This window comes from Enhydra lutris, unplaced genomic scaffold (assembly GCF_002288905.1).
Source record: "Enhydra lutris kenyoni isolate GAN:26980312 unplaced genomic scaffold, ASM228890v2 scaffoldscaffold10, whole genome shotgun sequence".
NCBI lineage: Eukaryota > Metazoa > Chordata > Mammalia > Carnivora > Mustelidae > Enhydra > Enhydra lutris.
This window is the reverse complement of record NW_019154094.1, coordinates 42,084,168-42,102,913: the sequence shown is the minus strand read 5'-3', so window position 1 is coordinate 42,102,913 and position 18,746 is coordinate 42,084,168. Positions and strand designations below refer to the sequence as shown.

General features: G+C 40.5%; 1 protein-coding gene across 2 annotated transcripts in view; it reads right to left on the bottom strand.

Moving 5' to 3' along the window:
- The window catches only part of LOC111143854 (autophagy related 7), a 243,616-nt gene that overhangs the window by 157,173 nt on the left and 67,697 nt on the right, over window positions 1-18,746 (bottom strand). For both annotated transcript variants that reach the window (XM_022497813.1, XM_022497812.1), the window contains exon 17: window positions 4,797-4,877. In XM_022497813.1, the coding sequence (XP_022353521.1) occupies window positions 4,797-4,877 (81 nt within the window). The remainder of the gene's footprint in view (window positions 1-4,796; window positions 4,878-18,746) is intronic.

Genomic DNA, 18,746 nt, shown 5'->3' with positions numbered 1-18,746 from the left:
AATCATCTTTGTATCTCGGGCACCCAGCAGGGACTCGAATGGCAGCTGAATAAATGAACACCTGCTAACAGCCATACAGGAAGACTTTAACCTCTTTTTGCATATCTATGACTTGCCTTTCTATCCTCAAAAGGGCGTGCTTGTTGAACCTGAGGCAACAGATTGCTTTGGGGCAGAGGTTTTTCTTAAAGTTTAAAAAGCTAAATTGAGTATCATTATTTCACACTTAAGTAACAAAGAAATAGGATAGAAAAACGTTAGGATTATATAGTATAAAAAAAATAAATGGACAGGTTGGCAAAAAAAAACCCCAAAAAACCAACATGTAATTTACTGCATGAGGATACCAGCCAAAGTGTATTATTCCTACACCCACTCTATCACTCAAGGCACATGTACACAGACACATACAAAAAGTTAATAGCAAGTCACCGTGGGAAGTTTAATCATAACCCATCAACAGAAGAGCCCATGGCATGGTAAACACCAAAGTGTATTATTAGGGTTGCTAATTGCTAATTAAAATCCCCAGATCAGGTTTCTGGGCACAGCTTGCTACATCTGTGCAGTGGGCAGGTCCCAGATGGTATGAAAACCAAGACTGGGGCCTGCTTCTTCATGCAAGGCTATTCCTGCAGAATCACAAAGGTTATGGGTGACAGATTGTGCAATGAGAACAATATCCACATGCAGTCACCTCAGGCACAGTCCTGCTCCCGACTATAGATTTGAGATAAATTTCTAGTCAACTTCCAGGACCCAGAAATTAGGCTATTGCTGCATGAAATACCAGAAAGTGCCTAGCTTGGTATTTGACATACTGGTATTCATCATACTGTCCTCATTCCTCGATATGGTCTGGGAAGGGAGACACAGGGATTTCCTGGGGTGATGGAAACATTCTAGATCTTGATTGAAATGAGGGGTACACACATGTATACATTTGTCAGAACTTACAGAATTGTTCTCTCTTAAGATTCATGCCTTCCACTGTATATAAATTTTACCTAGAAAAAAAGGACCATGCATAAAAATTGAACTCTAATTAATAGGTTTATTTTCTGCAGTAGTATGAGCTAGCAATTTTGAAACTACTTTCTGTATATTCTAGACTTGAGCAGGGAGTAAATACACGCAGGATAGTAAGACCCAGGTTTCTCACCATTGGAGAAGGTAGTTACAAATACAGGAAGGGGGGGAATAACCTCACCAAAGTGGATAAAATACATCATGTGGCTCCTAACATGAAGATACATCATCACGTCTTTGGTAGTTCTGCCAAAATTTCATAACCTGACTAATCATAAGGAAATATTAGACAAAATCAAGTTGAGGGAAATGCTACAAAATAAGCGGGGCAAGACATCATCATGTTTAGGTTAAGGGGGAAAAAAAAAAGGCTAAGGAACTTTTCCAGATTGAGGGAACCCAGAGAGATAGGACAACTAAATGCAGGCAGGCTTGATCCTGAACTGGATCCTGAATTGGTCTGGGAGGAAAAAACCTATAAAGAACATTACTGGTACAAATAACATTTAAAATACCGACAGTGGATTAGGTGATAGTATTGTGGCAACATTAAACTGCCTGAATTTGAAAATATATTGTGTTTGGGTAAGAGAATATCCTTTTTCTTAGAAAATACACATTGAAGCATTTAGTTGGAAAGGACCACAATGTCTCCAACTTACTCTCAAAGTTGCAAGAAAAAGAGAAGGGTGAGGAGGAGGAAGCAGGGCAGGAGGGAGGGGAGTGTGCACATACATAAATGGGGCAAAATGCAAACAAATGGTCAGTCTGGGTAGAGTATAAGGAGGTTCTCTGTACCATTCTTGCAACTTTTTTGTAAGTATAAAATTATATCAAAATATAAACTTACCAAAAAATACTCTAACTTACCCCCCCAAATATTTAGATGAAAGGCTAATAATAACTAATTCAGTGTATTATGAGAAATTCTTTCAAGAATATTGGTTTTAAAATTCGATTTCTTTCCCTGCTGGTAGCAATTCACAAAAACTTCAGTTGGCTCTAAGTTCCTTTTTGGAACTAAAAACAACTCATATAGCTTCAAATAAGACTTTTTGAAATTCTGGGGCAGATACCATCATTTTAAGAAAGTCTTTTAAGACAATAATCAGAAATTGGAATGAAAATGCTTCTTCATTACCCTCCTCCCTCCAGATTCTTCAGTATTTTTTCTGTAAGATGGAACAATTAATCTGGCTACCTGCCAAGTTAAAACCAAACAAGGTAAGAAACTATTTGTGTGTAGATGATTCGGCCTTCCCTGACATAGTAGAGAACTCTATTCTTCCCCACCTCAGGCCTTATAAAAGGTCTATACATATATATAAATATGGTAATGAACAGAGCATATTACTCAGCAGAGCTTATTCTATCTCCCCCATTTTTCCCCCCATTTTTTTTTTAAGATTTTATTTATTTGATAGAGAGAGAGAGATCACAAGTAGGCGGGGTGGGGGGGGCAGAGAGCCAGACTCAGGGAGGATCCCAGAGATCCCAGAGAGGCTTAACCCACTGACCCACCCAGGTGCCCCTATCTCCCCCATCTTTCTGTCTGTATTTGTGTTAAATTAGATATAAGTATGGGCTTGGTCCTGGGGGGCGGGGGGGATGGTGGGGGATGGAGGCAAAAATACCAAACACTACCAAAGGAAAAAATTAGTTCATGGATATCAAAGCAGAATTTTTAAAAAGTCACTTTTAGCCCCAAAGAATCTTTTTGAAACAATAACAACTATGCTATGACTCAGTATAAAAATATTATGCTAAGTATGCATTGAGAAAACTTCACATGCACAGAGATGAAACTATAATTGGATTTGTCATTTCAAAGTATTAATGTTGGGTTTGCAGATAATAGAGAATGACATTCTCCTAAGCAAATAAAGAAGTTAGCCAAGTAAGTAAATACTGTGTTTCTACTGTAAGGAAATACGTGCACCAGTGAAGCAACCTTTTCAGCACAAAAGAAATTTAATACCCAGACCACATGAAAAGTGATCGCTATGGGAATAGCACAGCTGTTAAAATCCAAAGCAGTTTGTATTAAATTGTCCAGCATGTTTATGTAAAGCAGGACTCTCAGAATGACCACCAAGAGGAATTAACTTTGCTAATAAAAAAAGTGATACCTATATTTAGTTTAATGCTTACAATAAGTGTGAAAGCATTAAAAATGCAAAGGGATTCTCTTTCAAAGAATAGAAGGGACCTCAGTTAGCTGGTATGTTTGTGATTCTTTCACAAACAGTATCTCAAGGGCTAATTTAATTAGAAATAGAACAAGAAAGAATGGGTGTTTGCATTTCACTTACAGAACCCAGTTACCTTTATTTCACTGAAATGCCTGGTCTACAAAAAGCCACAGAAAAACTGGTACCTGTGCCAAATGATTTCAGCATGAAAATTAATACTGCCAAGTTATTCTGAGACCAATTAGCTCAGCCATTCAAAGAAAAAAAATGTGCTAACTAAAAAGCATATAATTCGAAAACTTGCATTTCTGAACACAGAAGTAGACATCCTTAAGGCCTTGACTTGAACAGATATGATACCTCAGAGAGACGACAAAAAAAACAAAAAAACAAAAAAAAAACGAGCTTGTGGGTCACTACTGAAATATGGTAAGCTTTAAATCTAAACACTGACACTTAGGATGCATAATGATAAAACAGCTTAGTTTACTTCTTAAAGAAAAAAATTACTCTAAATGTTTCAGCACCTAAAATTAACCAAATTTATCAACATTCTCAAATCTGAGTTAAGTTTTTAGACTGGTTAGCATTGTGCTTCTCAGCTTCTCATAGGATTTACTGACCAAGTAAAGTCCTCCCCCGCAACATACATGGGAGTGGGTTGGGGGAAGCTTTTCAACTCAGAGTGGAGAGAATTTCGCCAGAATCCAATCCTTTCCGTACTGCCAGATGAGTCTCCATGGCAAAAAAAAAAGTCCTGAATTAGAAGTAAGAGGCTAGGGTTTGGGATTAATGACCCCAAAACTATTTTGCATAATACTTGAACATGAAAATCTTATCAAGAAGTTTGAGTTTTAAAAGCCCAGTTTAAATCACTGGGCATCAATGGCTTAAAGAAAATACAAAGAAAATTAGCTATAAATTAGCTATAAAAATCAGCATACAAAAGAAAGTTAGCTATAAATATACAGTATACAGGCACAAGTAACTCAGACTATCTCTAGGGCTATGAAAAAGTGAGATGCCATCACTGTAGTTTGGAGATACATCAGCCGGTTCCCATTACAATGGAAGACATGCCAGCTCTATTTTTAGAGCCTCTGGAAAGATCAAAGCTGAAGGGGCCCTTTTACGTGTTCCCTAGCCAGGCCCCTAATCTCTGTTTACTTTTTGTCATTATATAGATCTCCAAAAGACAAACCATGAGGACTGCCTAGTATCTATCCCTCCTCCTCTTAGAACACTTAAAAATTGCTCTGAGATGGTCCATGTGAGCAAGGAACCTCTGGGTAGGAGCAAAACCTAAAAGTTCACATTCAAGCTAAAATTATTGTGATGCAAGTATTGATACAGAACTACAATATCTAATTCAGTCTCTCTCTGTACTATAAATCAAACTTTCTCAGGCTGGTTTCTCTGTGAGAAAGAATACACATAAATGACAAATCCCCTCCAGTTTTTTAGACCCCATCCCTCCCCCTCAAAAAAAGTCCTCAGTTGGGTTCAGTGCCTCTCGCTGGTAAGGGTAACAGATTCATTTTGAAAAACAAGTCCCTCAAATGCAGAATGACTTACTTTGGAAGAACAAGCTGTACATTTGTCAAACGCCAGACTGACAGGAAGGACATTATCAAATCGTGACAGAAATCCCCGGATCTAAAAACAAAACAGAACAATTGACATCAAGCTCAGAAGGCCCATACCTGTGAAATATATTTGTAGTTTCTGACAAAAAGTGGGAAATAATATGGTGGTCGTGACAGATTACTAGCAAAAATGAAGTGCAGCATGGACAGTTTTCCTTGTATTATAATCAGTTTGAGGAAGAACTATAGCATGTCTTTTATTCCATTAGGAACCTACAAACTTTGTATACAGGATATGATATTGGGTGGGGCTTCATAGGTGAGGCCTGGGGACTATGCCAGGCAGAGATGGTTCTAAATTTACATGTAGTTATTTGCTTGACTTGGGATAGGGATAAAAATGCAAAACATCACCAAATTTATGGGGAAACAGCGCCACCTCAAGCATAAACTTCTGGACTACAACTAACTGCCAGCTATAACCAGGTTTCAAAAACTAGGATTTAAGTAATTTACTGAGAACATTATACCTCTCTAGAACTATACTTATGCCAAACAGGAAATTTTAAGCTGTTGTGTAGATCATTAACATACTATTATGAAAAACATGAATGATAAACTGTTAAGTCTCCACAGGACTTGGCATTTATAGTAAGTCAGACAACATGAATGAATCCTCTCATGAGTTAAATTATTTGATCTTCCCCACTGTCTCCATTTTATGTTGATAAAATTCAGATTCAGAAAGGTGACACAACTCGGCTCAGGAAAACAAAGTGACAGAGCTCAAAAGTAGGCGTCTTTACTCCAAACACGGTCCAGCCTCTTCCTTTTACCTTACCTCCCTTCTTCTCTTTCTCTCAAGACATCACAGTTTTGTCTTCAATATTAGGTCTCAACATAAGTTGACAATCTCACCTGTAAAGAGCAAAACAACCCAGCCACATACCCTTGTTGCCTTTAGCTACCCTACCAACACTTTCCCCAAAATAAAAACAAAACCTGACAAACTCTTCAAAGAAAAAAGCTTTCTCCTGGATTGGGATAACTCCCATCTTCATGCCCGCACTGCACCTAGTCTAACTGCATGTTCATGCTGGAAAACCAAACATGGCTTGGCTATCTTTTAAATACCCTTTTCAGTGTAATCCAAGATCAAAAGAGCATTTGGTAGAAATGATAAATTAGATAGCTGTATTAGTTAGATGGCCTCACTGTGAACCTCTGAAAAATGTGACAATCTTTTAGTTTCCTAAATCTCAGCAATGTGGTAACCATTTCATTATATAGTACTGGAGGCACAATCAGGGTTTAAGTTTGCTATTCAGGACACCAAAGCAGGAGACATCAAACTTCTAGGAAAGACTTGAACAGGTCATAAATGGGAATGCTGAGATCCTCGTGAGATGAAGAAGTGAGAGGCTTAAAAGAATTCTCAAAGTGAGTCTTCTCATACCTCAGTTACTTTTATATTACATTTATATACATACATATATATGTTTATATATAAATACCTTTTATATTAAGTTCCAAAAAAATGTGACCATATTTTGCACATTTTCTATTAAAATGTTCATTGATATAGCCTATGTTAATGCCTCCACAGGCATTTTGTGGAACAAAACCACAAAAAGGTTTTCTTCATTCTTTTTTCTCCTACACCTAATATCAAGCTTTATGCTATATAAAGAAATATTGGTAATTTTCTCTGCTAAACTGTCTCATGATTACAGATAGGAGGTAAAGCTGAAGGCAAGGAAGACAGAAGACCAAGATAGGAGCAGGAAGAAAGGCAGGAAAGAAAAAAATAAAAACAAAAACCACACGTGGTGAGCAAGAGAAGAAAAAGGAACCAAAATGAATGGACTGGCCAAGTATGGGCCACACACTATTGTTTAGCACCCCCAGACAGCTCTTTACTAGGAAACTGTGATTCATTTTCCCAGGAAATGAAGTAAAGTAACATCTGTGTATGAGGCCTTTCAAATTCACCAAGTTGGTATCAGAAGGCCTAGAGCTCAAAGTAATTAGTGTTAGGTAATTTTATTTTATTTTTTTTAAAAGATTTTATTTATTTATTTGACAGATAGAGATCACAAGTAGGCAGAGAGGCAGACAGAGAGAGAGAGGAAGAGGCAGGTTCCCTGCTGAGCAGAGAGCCGCTGTGGGGCTTGATGCCAGGACACTGGGACCATGACCTCAGCCGAAGGCAGAGGCTTTAACCCACTGAGCCACCCAGGCGCCCCTTATTTTATTTTTAAAGATTTTATTTATTCATTTGACAGACAGAGATCACAAGTAGGCAGAGAGAGAGAGAGAGAGAGAGAGGAAGGGAAGCCGGCTCCCTGCTGAGCAGAGAGCCTGCCTCGGGGCTTGACCCCAGGACCCTGGGATCATGACCTGAGCCAAAGGCAGAGGTTTTAACCCACTGAGCCACCCAGGCGCCCCTAGTGTTAGGTAATTTTAAAAAGGAAGGTCTTCTTCTCAAACCTAATGTATCAGCCTCCTAATGGATATCTCCACAGGTGAGCTCCCACTTTTCCATATAATGCCACACTCTGCCACTGATGTATTTTTCTAATACACAGCTCCTGGGTGTGTCACTTTGTTCTTTTTTTTTTTTTTTTTAAAGATTTTATTTATTTATTTGACAGACAGAGATCACAAGTAGGCAGAGAGGCAGGTAGAGAGAGAGGGGGCGAAGCAGACTCCCTGCCGAGCAGAGAGCCCGATGTGGGGCTCGATCCAAGGACCCTGGGATCATGACCTGAGCCGAAGGCAGAGGCTTTAACCCACTGAGCCACCCAGGCGCCCCACTTTGTTCTTTTTTTAATCAACTTTCTAGAGCTGAAACAAACACGACAGAGAATTCCTTATGCTGGCATTCAAGATCCCCCCACTCACCTGGGATCATCCTGCCTTTCTAATTATGTCTTAAATTCAGTCTGTTCATAGGCCTCATACAGCTACTAACTAAGCTGAAGTACAACTTCCTTCTAAAGACATTTCTGAGATCCTGACCTTGTCTCAGGCTGAATTCTGTGACTCAGAACCCTTCCTTTTGGAAACAGCTTCATAGCCAAATCTCCATCTTCCTTAAAAGCCACTCAATGCAAACAGACCTTTCATAAATCCTTAATCTACCCATCATCAAGCTTAGAGATAATGTCTCCATCACATGAAATCCTTCTTTTTGATATTTATTATTAAATACCTTGTGTAATAGCTATTTTAGAAACCCCAACAGGTTAGTAGAATATAATTCATGTACTATAAAATTCAACTTTTAAAAGTATATGATTCAGAGGCTTTTAGTATATTCACTGAATAATACAATTATCACCAATATCTAATTTCAGAACATTTCATTACCCCCAAAAGAAACTGAGAACCCAGAAACAATTAGTCCTCATTCTTCATTTTCCCCAGGCCCTGGTGACCACTAATCTACTTTCTATTTCTGATTTGTCCATTTTACATATTTCCTATAAATGAAATCCTACAAGACTGGCCTCTTTTACTTAGCATGTTTTCATCTATATTATATCCTGTATCTGTACTTCATTCCTTTTTGTTGCCAAATAACATTCCATTATATGGATATACCACATTTTGTTTATCCATTCATCAGTTGGGACATTAATTTTGGGTATTGACAAAATTGGGTATACAGTAACTCCCATTATTTTAGGAATTAATGAGTCATACGGTAACTGTATTTTTAACACTCTGAGGAACTGCCAAACTGTTTTCCAAAGGGACTGTACCATATTATATTCCCACCTACAAGGCCAACACTTGTTATTGTCTTTCTGATTATAGCCATCCTAGTGAGTCTGAAGTGGTATTCTCACTGCGGTTTGATTTGCATTTCTCTAATGACTAATAATGCTGAACATTTTCCCATGTGCTTCTTGATCATTTGTAAATCTTCTCTGGAGAAATGACTACACAAATTCTTAGACCAATTTTAAATAGGGCTTTTTTTTTCTTTTTACTGTTGAATTTTAAGAGTTTCTAAAAAAGATATTCTGAATACAAGTTTCTTTTCAGATAAGATTTGCAAATATCTTCTCTCATTCTATGGGTCATCTTTGCACTTTCTTGATGGTGTTCCTTTTGAAGTGGAAGACTTTTTATTTTCATGAAGTCTTATTTATTTTTTCTTTGGTTGCCCTGTCTTATGGTGTCATATATATGTATAAGAGACCATTGTTTAACCCAAAGTCATGAGGATTATGTTTTCTTCTAGTTTTATAGCTTTAGCTGTTATATTTATGTCTATGATCCGTTTTGAGTTAACTTTTGTTTATGGTATGAGATAAGCATCCAAATTCATTCCTTTGCATGTAGAAATCCAGTTGATCCAACACTTTGTTGACAAGACTATTCTTCCCCAATTGAATGGTTATCAAATGACCATGAATTTAAGAACTCATTTCTGGACTCTCATTTCTATTCTGTTGATCTATATATCTATCCTTACGACAGTACAACACTGTCTTGATCATAGTGGCTTTGTACTAAGTTTTGAAACTTCGTTCTTCTCTTTCAGGATTATTTTGGCTATTCTGGGTCCTTTACCTTTCCATATGAATTTTAGGATCAGTTTGTGTGCTACACTGAACAAAAATATTTATTTCTCTTGCCTATAAAGGGCAAGACACAGGTTGAACTATTTGCATTTGGCCATAGCACAGTGACATGCTTTTAAGAGAGACTACATATTACTATGAAATGAATGAATGAGAAAAAACACAAACATCCCAAAGCCTACCAAATTATTCATATCTCAACTATACAGAGAAAACAAGTCGGAAATAAACCACAAGAAAAACTCCAATGTAGCACCATTCACATTTTCCAGGCAATCTGAAGCCCTTCCCCATCACCAATGCTTTAAATCCCCAGTATTAAAAATGCACTGAATTTCCACAATATGTTCTTCATTCCCCCGATCTTACAAGAAATGGGTAAAATTTAAAAAGCAGGGATTGCTACTTAAAATTTCAGCACTTTTCTTAGACATGGTTAGAAATCGCAGAGCAATCTAAAATCCAGGTACCCTATGCAAAATCCTAATAAATATATTCACACATATTTAAGAGGCCAGTCCCCAATTCACAGTCCAAGACGTTTTAAGAATTTGTTCTTAGCTTGGGTGAGGAAAAATTCACCATCATCTTTCCACTTAGAAGTGCGCAAAGGATGTAAAGCAATATGCTCAGTGTTTTTCTAAACTTGCCTGAGCAGAGAAAAGAATCCCCCGGAACCTGATTCAAAAGGGCTAGGTAAGGCCTGAGAATCTGTATGTTAACAAGAGTCCCAGGTGATTCTCATCAGGCAAACTTGTGAAACAGGAGCTTTCAGTTACCAAACTTATTTACACCTTCCTGTGGTTTGCTGTATACCACTCAACATCACCTGTTAGAGGTCAGAAAACAGATGGAAGCTTTTAGCAAAGTTCTCATTCTTTCCACGTTTTCTAAAAATAGCACCACCACACCTACCTAATTTTGCCCACATCTAAAATAACATTTAAATGAAAAGGCTTTATGAAATGACACTAAAGTCATTTCTCCATCCACACAGTAACTAAAAAGTAAGGCCTCTTGACACTGTTCAAGGTAAATTCTCTTAACTTTGGGACTGCACACAGTTTACTGTAAACTCTTAGTCTAATACTAGTATTTGCTGTTATTCTTTCTGTACAGGAGGGTAGGCATTAAACAGCTATTTTAAAATTTTAACTCTACCTAGAAATAAACAGTAAGCACATGAGAGAAAACAAAAGAACAAACAACAAAAAATAACCCATGCTCCAAAAAGATGTTTACTCCCATTTTCGCATTAAAAAAAAAAAAAAAATTTAAATATTTAACTTCCTTCTTAATGGCCTCCTCTGAATACCAAGGGGGGAAAACTGCTGATTTTACAAACACACATGCCTCTATACCTAGCTTTGGGGCTAGTAAGAGCGATTCCCTAGATGGGCCAAACCTTGCCTCCTATCCTACACATTTTATATTTTAAATTTACATTAAATTTTTTTCCTCTTAATACAGAAAAGAATAAGGAAGAAATTTAAATGGCCCATATGGAAGTGGGTCTGTGGTTGCCTGGGACTGAAGGTGGGGATATTACCTGGGAAATGCAAAAAAGAAATTTTGGGTTCATTGGGATGTTCTACATTTCACTTGGGGTGGTGGTTATATATGTGTATGCGCTTGTTAAAGCTCATTGAAATGCACACTTAAATTATATTATATAAATTATGCCTCAAGGGAGGTAATTTAAAAAACGTTCTAATCTTAACATTTTCAAAATAGTACAGAAAGGCACAAAATGAAAAGTGTAAGTTCCTATTGCCCCCAACCCCCTTGTCCTCAAAACAACCTCTGGCATCAGCTTCCTGTGTTGCCTTCTAACAACAACAACAAAAATATTTCATGCACAAACCGCTCTACAATGTATCTTTGCTAAACCCCCTGAATATGTAAAAGCCTACCTGGGAATGACAAAACCTAGAAGAAATACAATTAGCTGTGGTTTCTTGGCTCCCTTAGCACTTATGGTCCCCAGGCCCCATCAAGGACTAAAGTGGACCAAACTGAGTTGAAATCCCCATTGTCAAACACTAGTAAGGTATTGGTGGTATTTGCCTTTGGCTATCAGGGCCTTGAAAGAAGGACAAGCTCCCCTCACCAGAAGAAAAGAAACAAACAGACAAACTGGCAGGAGACATGAAAAAGGCCCAGAATAGGGCCTTTAAACTCTCTTTGGCCTCCCTCCTGGCCCTCCCAGCAGGACAGTGGGCGGTCCCAGCCCCAAGGCATTAGACACACCTGTGCCTTGCCTAATTAGCTCCGCAGACTCATTGGCAAGAACACCTGCTTGGGCTGGAGGTGTGGGCTGGGGCAAGGTGTCAAGGGTCCTTTTGGAAATAGAACGTGGGTTGGTGGAAGCACAGAACTCAAAGGCAAGTTCAAAGAGCAGGATTTGATCTGTGTTAACTTGACGAGTTATGTACTTTGTCCCACTGGATGCCACCAAGAAGTCCCCCCCCCCCGCCTTTTTTTTAATAAACTGAAGTTGTGGTTCTCAAATGCCTAACGTCCCTGGAGGCCGTCACTCAGTGGATCTGGAAGAGGGACGGGAAATTTGATTCTGAAATGGCTCCTGAGGTAACTCTTGAGGCATTGCCAGACGTGGGAACCCCTGGATTGGGCTGTCTTCCTCTTAAAGGCTAGCTGACTCCAAATCTACATCCAGACCCGCTCAGATCTCCTCCAGTCCATTCTTCAGGCAGCAGCCAAATCTTACCATGTTATGTCCAGCTCATGAATTTCCACTGGCTTTCCGCCGCCCCGGAGCTGAGGATCCAAGCCTTTTTTTTTTTTTTTTTTTGGATCCAAGTCTTTTAAATGGCTTATTGGATCCTGACTGCCTCCCCTCCACCCCATCCCCCGTGCTTCTCCCCTGTGTTACAGGCACACCTGCAGCCCTGCAGGTCCTCAAACTCACCAAGCACCCTTCTCGCCCATCTTCTCTGCCTTTCCTATGCCCCCCTTACAGTGCTTACCCCTCTCCTTTTTCCCTTCCGCATAAACAGCTGCTCCCTCCTCTCCTTGCAAGCTGTGTGGAAAGGCATGTCCTGAAATAATGTAGAAAATGGGAAGGGAGGGAGGACAGCACTATCAAGTGCCATCCCTGTGTCCTGTGCTCTTGGGTATTTTCGCTCATTTATCTCAATCTACCCTCACAATCATCCTGTGACTTTCTCAGGGAAGTAGCATGGCTTGCCCAAGGTTCCACAATCACCCAGTGGCAAAGCCAGGAATCTGAGTTTTGTTCATTCTGGCTCCAAAGCCTGGGGAAGAGAGCTGCAGAGCACGGGAGAGATGAAAAGAAAGAAGGAAAGGAAAAGAAGTCCACAGGAATAAAACAAACAAAAAGTCCTGCAAAGAACAAAAACTCAATACCTACATGGCAGCTATCAGGGCCTGGGTGAATGAAATTATCTTCAGTCATTTATGCCTCGTTGGCTACAAAATCAATAGATCAGGAATAGAAAGGAGCTGCTTCCATTCTGGGCTACTGCTGGCAGTGTGTACAGCAAAACTGAGTAAAATCAGCTTGAGCTCTAAGCCCACCTTGCCTCTATGGGAAGCAGAGAGCCAACGTCCACAAACTGCCCATGCTGAGCAGGCACTGTGTGGCCACAAATGAACCAGCTGCATTGACTTCACACCAGTTTCCAGCAGACCTGGCAACACTTCAAGAGCTTGGAGTTTGCATAAATAAAAATGAACTCCAAACTCCAAGAGATGAACCTTGGATGTTGAAGGGTCTTAATGAAAATCAATGCCAAAATGGGGAGTGGAGAAATTCCAACACCCCAGGCATGGCACAGTCACCCTCATTTCAGACAATGGCATCGATGACTACCCATTGGTCCTCCTCTCCTTAAGTGAACTGGACACCAAGGGACGGAAGGACTGAGCTGTACATGAGACAGCAACGTTCTTAGAAAAATCCTGCAGAATGGTGCTAGCTAATCTTTTCAATCCTTCCCAATGTACTCATTGGAAGGCTTCCAGAATTTTATGGAGATTCTTTGTAACTCCCTATTTAGAAGAGCATAGAAGTTCCATTTAACCATTTTAATTAAAAGTGAAAGAGAAAGATAAAACCAACATTTACTAGTATCCCTTATGTGCCCAAAACTGTGCTAGTGCTTAGTAAATGTGATATAACCTGTATATTAATTCCAGGAGTTTATTATATAATTATCCCCATTTTACTGGCATGAAACATGAAATTCAGAGACAAATGGTAACCTGCCCAAGGCCACACACTAACAAGTGACAAGAGCTGTTTCAAATATTTTGTAAAAGGAGCTAAAGAATGAATGGATTAAAATGTAATTAAGAAAACCCAGGATTCTGGGACGCCTGGGTGGCTCAGTTGGTTAAGCAGCTGCCTTCGGCTCAGGTCATGATCCCAGCGTCCTGGGATCGAGTCCCACATCGGGCTCCTTGCTCATCAGGGAGCCTGCTTCTCCCTCTGCCTCTGCCTGCCATTCTGTCTGCCTGTGCTTGCTCTCTCTCCCTCTCTCTCTCTGACAAATAAATAAATAAAATCTTAAAAAAAAAAAAAAAGAAAGAAAACCCAGGATTCTAATTGGATCTATATGATCATAAAGATTACAGGCTGCCTCCCACATGGGACCTCTCAAACAGGATGGACTCATCAGGTGAGCAAAACTCAGGAGGCACGAATAACATCCTTGGATGGATAAACTTATGCCCAATTCTTCTGGGACAAGAGATGCTCTCTAAGACACATTTGAACTCTGCACTATGTGTAATTCATCCCCTCTGTCATGCACCAAGGAAGGCCTATCACCCTCTCTCTTCTAGGGCCCCACACAGAAAGCACAGATATTGTCCGATTTTGTACCCAGATCCCTCCTTTTATTCAGGGCCTCCCTCTGGAATGAAGTTCCACCACATTCAAATGGCTTGGGGGTTTATCCACTGAGTTAGATGATTCCAAAAGCAAATGGAAATAAATACTGGGTGCCCTTGTGTCAGTTATTGAACTTCTCGGAAACATCATGGTGCTTGGCACAGTGTTTGGCAATCACCTGCTGAAGGGATGGTTGAACACAAGGGGGTCTGGGAGGATGGATAGGTCACAAACTAGAACATCTGATATGGAGAAACAGGAGACAATTAGACTATTTGTCTTTCCTGCCATTCCTGTTATCATTAATTGGAAGGGTATAGAACCAGAGGGGAAGGAGACTCCCTTTCTTGGGCTACAGCTCAGGAAATGGGCTTTTATTGCTTTTCTTCTTAATCTCCTTCCTCAGCAGTCAGTCCATCCATACCCCTAGAGGCACACTGTGATAAGCATTTCTGAGCAAAGTAAAGAGAGCTTATTAAAAAAGGCCTGAGGATTTGTGGGGGCATAGCATGTGCAGACAGGCCAGATAACTAGCAACCCAAGGCATGGCTAGGGACCCAAGCTCTATCTCAGACTTGTCTCAGAGGTTTCCCAGGCCTGGTCTCTCTCAGGGTCCTGCCCTAGTTCTGCCTTTGTTCTGCTTTTCTGAAAGTAATTAAAATAAAGAATTCAAGAGCCCAAGAGAACCATGGGGTTGGCAAGTCCAAACCCCTAGGAATGGCATACACATTCAGGGTGTTTATTCATCAGTACTTGAGAGCCAAGAGTACATTCACCCAAAGACAAAAAATGCGAACTGCCTGATCCACAAGTGGGATAAAAGCTGACTGCTTTTAATGACCGTGGTGTTTGGAGGGCTGTTGTATTGCCACCTTGTTTTTCATATTCTGAGGGAGGTCCAGTCAAATGATCAACAGCTCCACAGGCTGCCAATTTCCATCACATTCAGGATCTCTCGTGAACCTGCAAACCAACTTCCTAGAGATACAAGGAGTGACCTGTACATTTTCTAACTCTTGAGCTGTGCCTTGCACCAAAGAACCAGAAAAACGGTCTGACCTCATGGAACTCAGCCACCACCTCAGGAGCCAAGAAAAGCCAATTTTTTTTTTTTTTTTAGGATCCCATTAGATGGAAAGCGAAAGAACAATACTATGCTAATATCTGCAATGAAAAAGTTCTCTCTACAAAAGAAGCCAAACTCCAAAGTATGGCAGTATAGTATAATATACTATACTATATGATTTCATTTACAGAAAGTTCGAAATTAGACAAAAGTCTCCCACAGTGTTCAGAGTCAAGCGATGCTTGCCTCTGTGTAGGAAGGATGTGACAATAAATGGAAGAAGCATGACAGGGGCTTCAGAGATGCTTGAGAACATTTTATTTTAATCTGTGTGCTGGGTACATGAGTCCTGTTTACTTTGTGATAACTCAGGTTGTATACTTAACAATTTGTAGGAGTTGATGAGCTTTATACACACAGAAAGAGGATTATGCTTATTGCTGGCTGCTTGCAGAATCCCATCCATGTACACTGGGCCACTTTTAAAAACAAATAAACCGGGCGCCTGGGTGGCTCAGTGGGTTAAGCCGCTGCCTTCAGCTCAGGTCATGATCCCAGGGTCCTGGGATCGAGTCCCGCATCGGGCTCTCTGCTCAGCAGGGAGCCTGCTTCCCTTCCTCTCTCTCTGCCTGCCTCTCTGCCTACTTGTGATCTCTGTCTGTCAAATAAATAAATAAAATCTTTAAAAACAAAAACAAAACAAAAAAAAAACGAATAAACCCGGAGTGCCTGGGTGGCTCAGTGGGTTAAGCCGCTGCCTTCAGCTCAGGTCATGATCTCAGGGTCCTGAGATCGAGCCCCGCATCGGGCTCTCTGCTTAGCGGGGAGCCTGCTTCCCCCTCTCTCTCTGCCTGCCTCTCTGCCTGCTTGTGATCTTTGTCAAATAAATAAATAAAATCTTTAAAAAAAAAAAAAAAGAATAAACCCATAAGCCTAGTTTCTTATTTTCAAATGGTGTTTTCACTGTTTTCAAAATCAGTCAGGTTATTTTCAGGCTGACTTATGAATATCAGGGTCTAATCAAGCCCCTTCCTGCACTTGGTCAATCTCTGAATGGGCCAAAATCTGCCTGTAGTCCCACAGGCAGATCAACTAAGTCATCCTCAGGCCTCCCTGGTCTGACAAGGAAAGCAAGAGACACAGAGCCCATAGGCTAAGTTAAGCAACTTTCTCCAGATTACACAACGCGCTGCTGGTGGGGGGCCTTGCCATTTCTATCCAAGGGCTATAACTTTTCTACTACAGCTTATTCCACAGGGGCCAATTAACACACACTCTCCTTGGGGGACAGAAAAAAAAAGCCCCTGGAACTCATGGGGTCGTTCTTTGTATGCAAGGCACACAAAGGGGTTTACCAAGTTCTTCTCCAAGAGGAAATCTGGAGAGCCAGGAAGAGGAGGAGGGACATGCTGAGTCTGCAGCAGGGCACTGCAACACAGCCCAGTGTTTTTGTGGAAACGATGTTCCCCTAATCAAAACAGAGTTGCATAAATGGACTCACTCCACTTAAGAAAAAAAAGGAGAAAAAGAAGAAGAAATTTAAAGCCTATAAATAGGAACCACACAACCCTGATTAATTTTAAAGTTCTTTCTCCACTGTCTTTTTTAGATAGTAGCTAAAAATAAAGGCTTGAAACTTGAAATAATGTAAGCAACTAATCACACACAAGCACAGGGCTTTTCCCATATATGGCTGGGTTATTCTTCAGCCTTTGAAAAGACCAAATGAAGAGATGGCCAACAACCAAAATAATCCTTCAGACATTTGAAAACGAGGAGAAAGAACTAGAAGAGTTGGTGAATGACAAACAATTATGAGGCTCAATGGGGGTAAATGACACTGAGAGGGATTAGTTGCCATAGTACTTTAAAAACATGGGCATATGCATTTTGACACTGGACCCTTCTATAAAGAGACTGTTTTGCCCTCTGGCCTTGGCACTAAGAAAACTACAGCTGTAGTGATTTAACATAAAGGACTTAAAGAAGGAGAGAAGTGCAGGGGCATGACTGAAAATTTAATTAAGGCCCTTCTCAGTATGAAATTTGTAAGGGTGATGAGGGCACATCTCAAGGTCAGAAAAGAGGGACAGAGACATGTGAGGAGGGGAAGTGGGTAGGGATTCGAATGAGATTCGAGCGTAAACAGCAGAGGTCGGCTCTAGAAGACAGCTTCCTTATGATGGAAGGTTATTACAGTGTCTGTTGGGTCCTGCCTGAAATGTTTCTGTAGAAAGATAAACATATTCATGCCAAATAAATGCAACATAGTGGCACACAGTCTGTGTGAGACAGACTGGAAAAGCCACATTTGCACTGTGTTTTATGGTCTGCAAAGCCTCATCATAGATATAATCTTGGACACCAGGTAAGGCACCTGCTTTTACTGATATGGAAAGGGGCTCTGAGAGGGTAAGTGACCTAACACACGGTGTCTGACAGGCGACTTAGTGCAAGAGGGCTGGAGTGTCGAGCAGAAGGTAACACTCCCCATGGGCAGGCCGGGAAAATTTCACTCACAATGCCTCACGAAAAGCACCAGTAGGTGTGCCAAATTTAGGTTCATGTTTTGGCTCATCCACTACCTCTCTATGACTGTGGGCGAATAATTTTCCTTCTTCTGACTCAAACCACCAACTGGAAAATGATAGGGCTGACCTAGATGACGGGAAGCAGGAGGTGGGAAGGCATGGGGAGACCAATGTGGGCTGAGGGGCCACCCTGCTCTTGCCTTCAGCTGTGAGCCTGTCCTCAGAACCCTGAGATGGGACTGGTGGGCACTGTCACCACTTTCTGTTTGGAGACAGCCTTCCTTATACACAGAAATACACAGATGGCACCTGGATAAATGGCTTCCAGAAGGTAAGACTGGAAAACATCTTCATTCCTCCAAAAACACAGTAACGAAAACTAGTGACAAGGCAACATGAATTTGAAATGTTCATTCTATCACTTTTTTTTCTCTCTCCTTCTCTATGGGATGGATCTTCTTCATACTTCAGATTCTTTTTTTGAAAAGAGGCCCTACTTTTTGACACTTCTAATGGTTTTTCCATGCATGCCCATAAGGCTTTTTATGTGGCTAGGGACTGAATAATAAAGAACAGCAACAAAAATAGCCAGCATCCTTCACCAAGGGCCTATGACATGCCAGGCACCACTGCCAAGCACTCTGCACCCATCATTTCTGATCTCTGCAACCACCACACGAGGGCAGTATTACTGTCTCCATTTTATAGACAGGCAAACAAGGACTCAGACAAGTTTAGGGATTTGGCCAAGGAAGGCCATCTTAATTAACTGAAGGGCTGGGATTTAAACTGTCATCTGGCCAATTCCAGAGTATGTTCTTGCTGCTGCTTCTTCACTACGAGACCTCCAGTCAACATGCTAAATGCATCC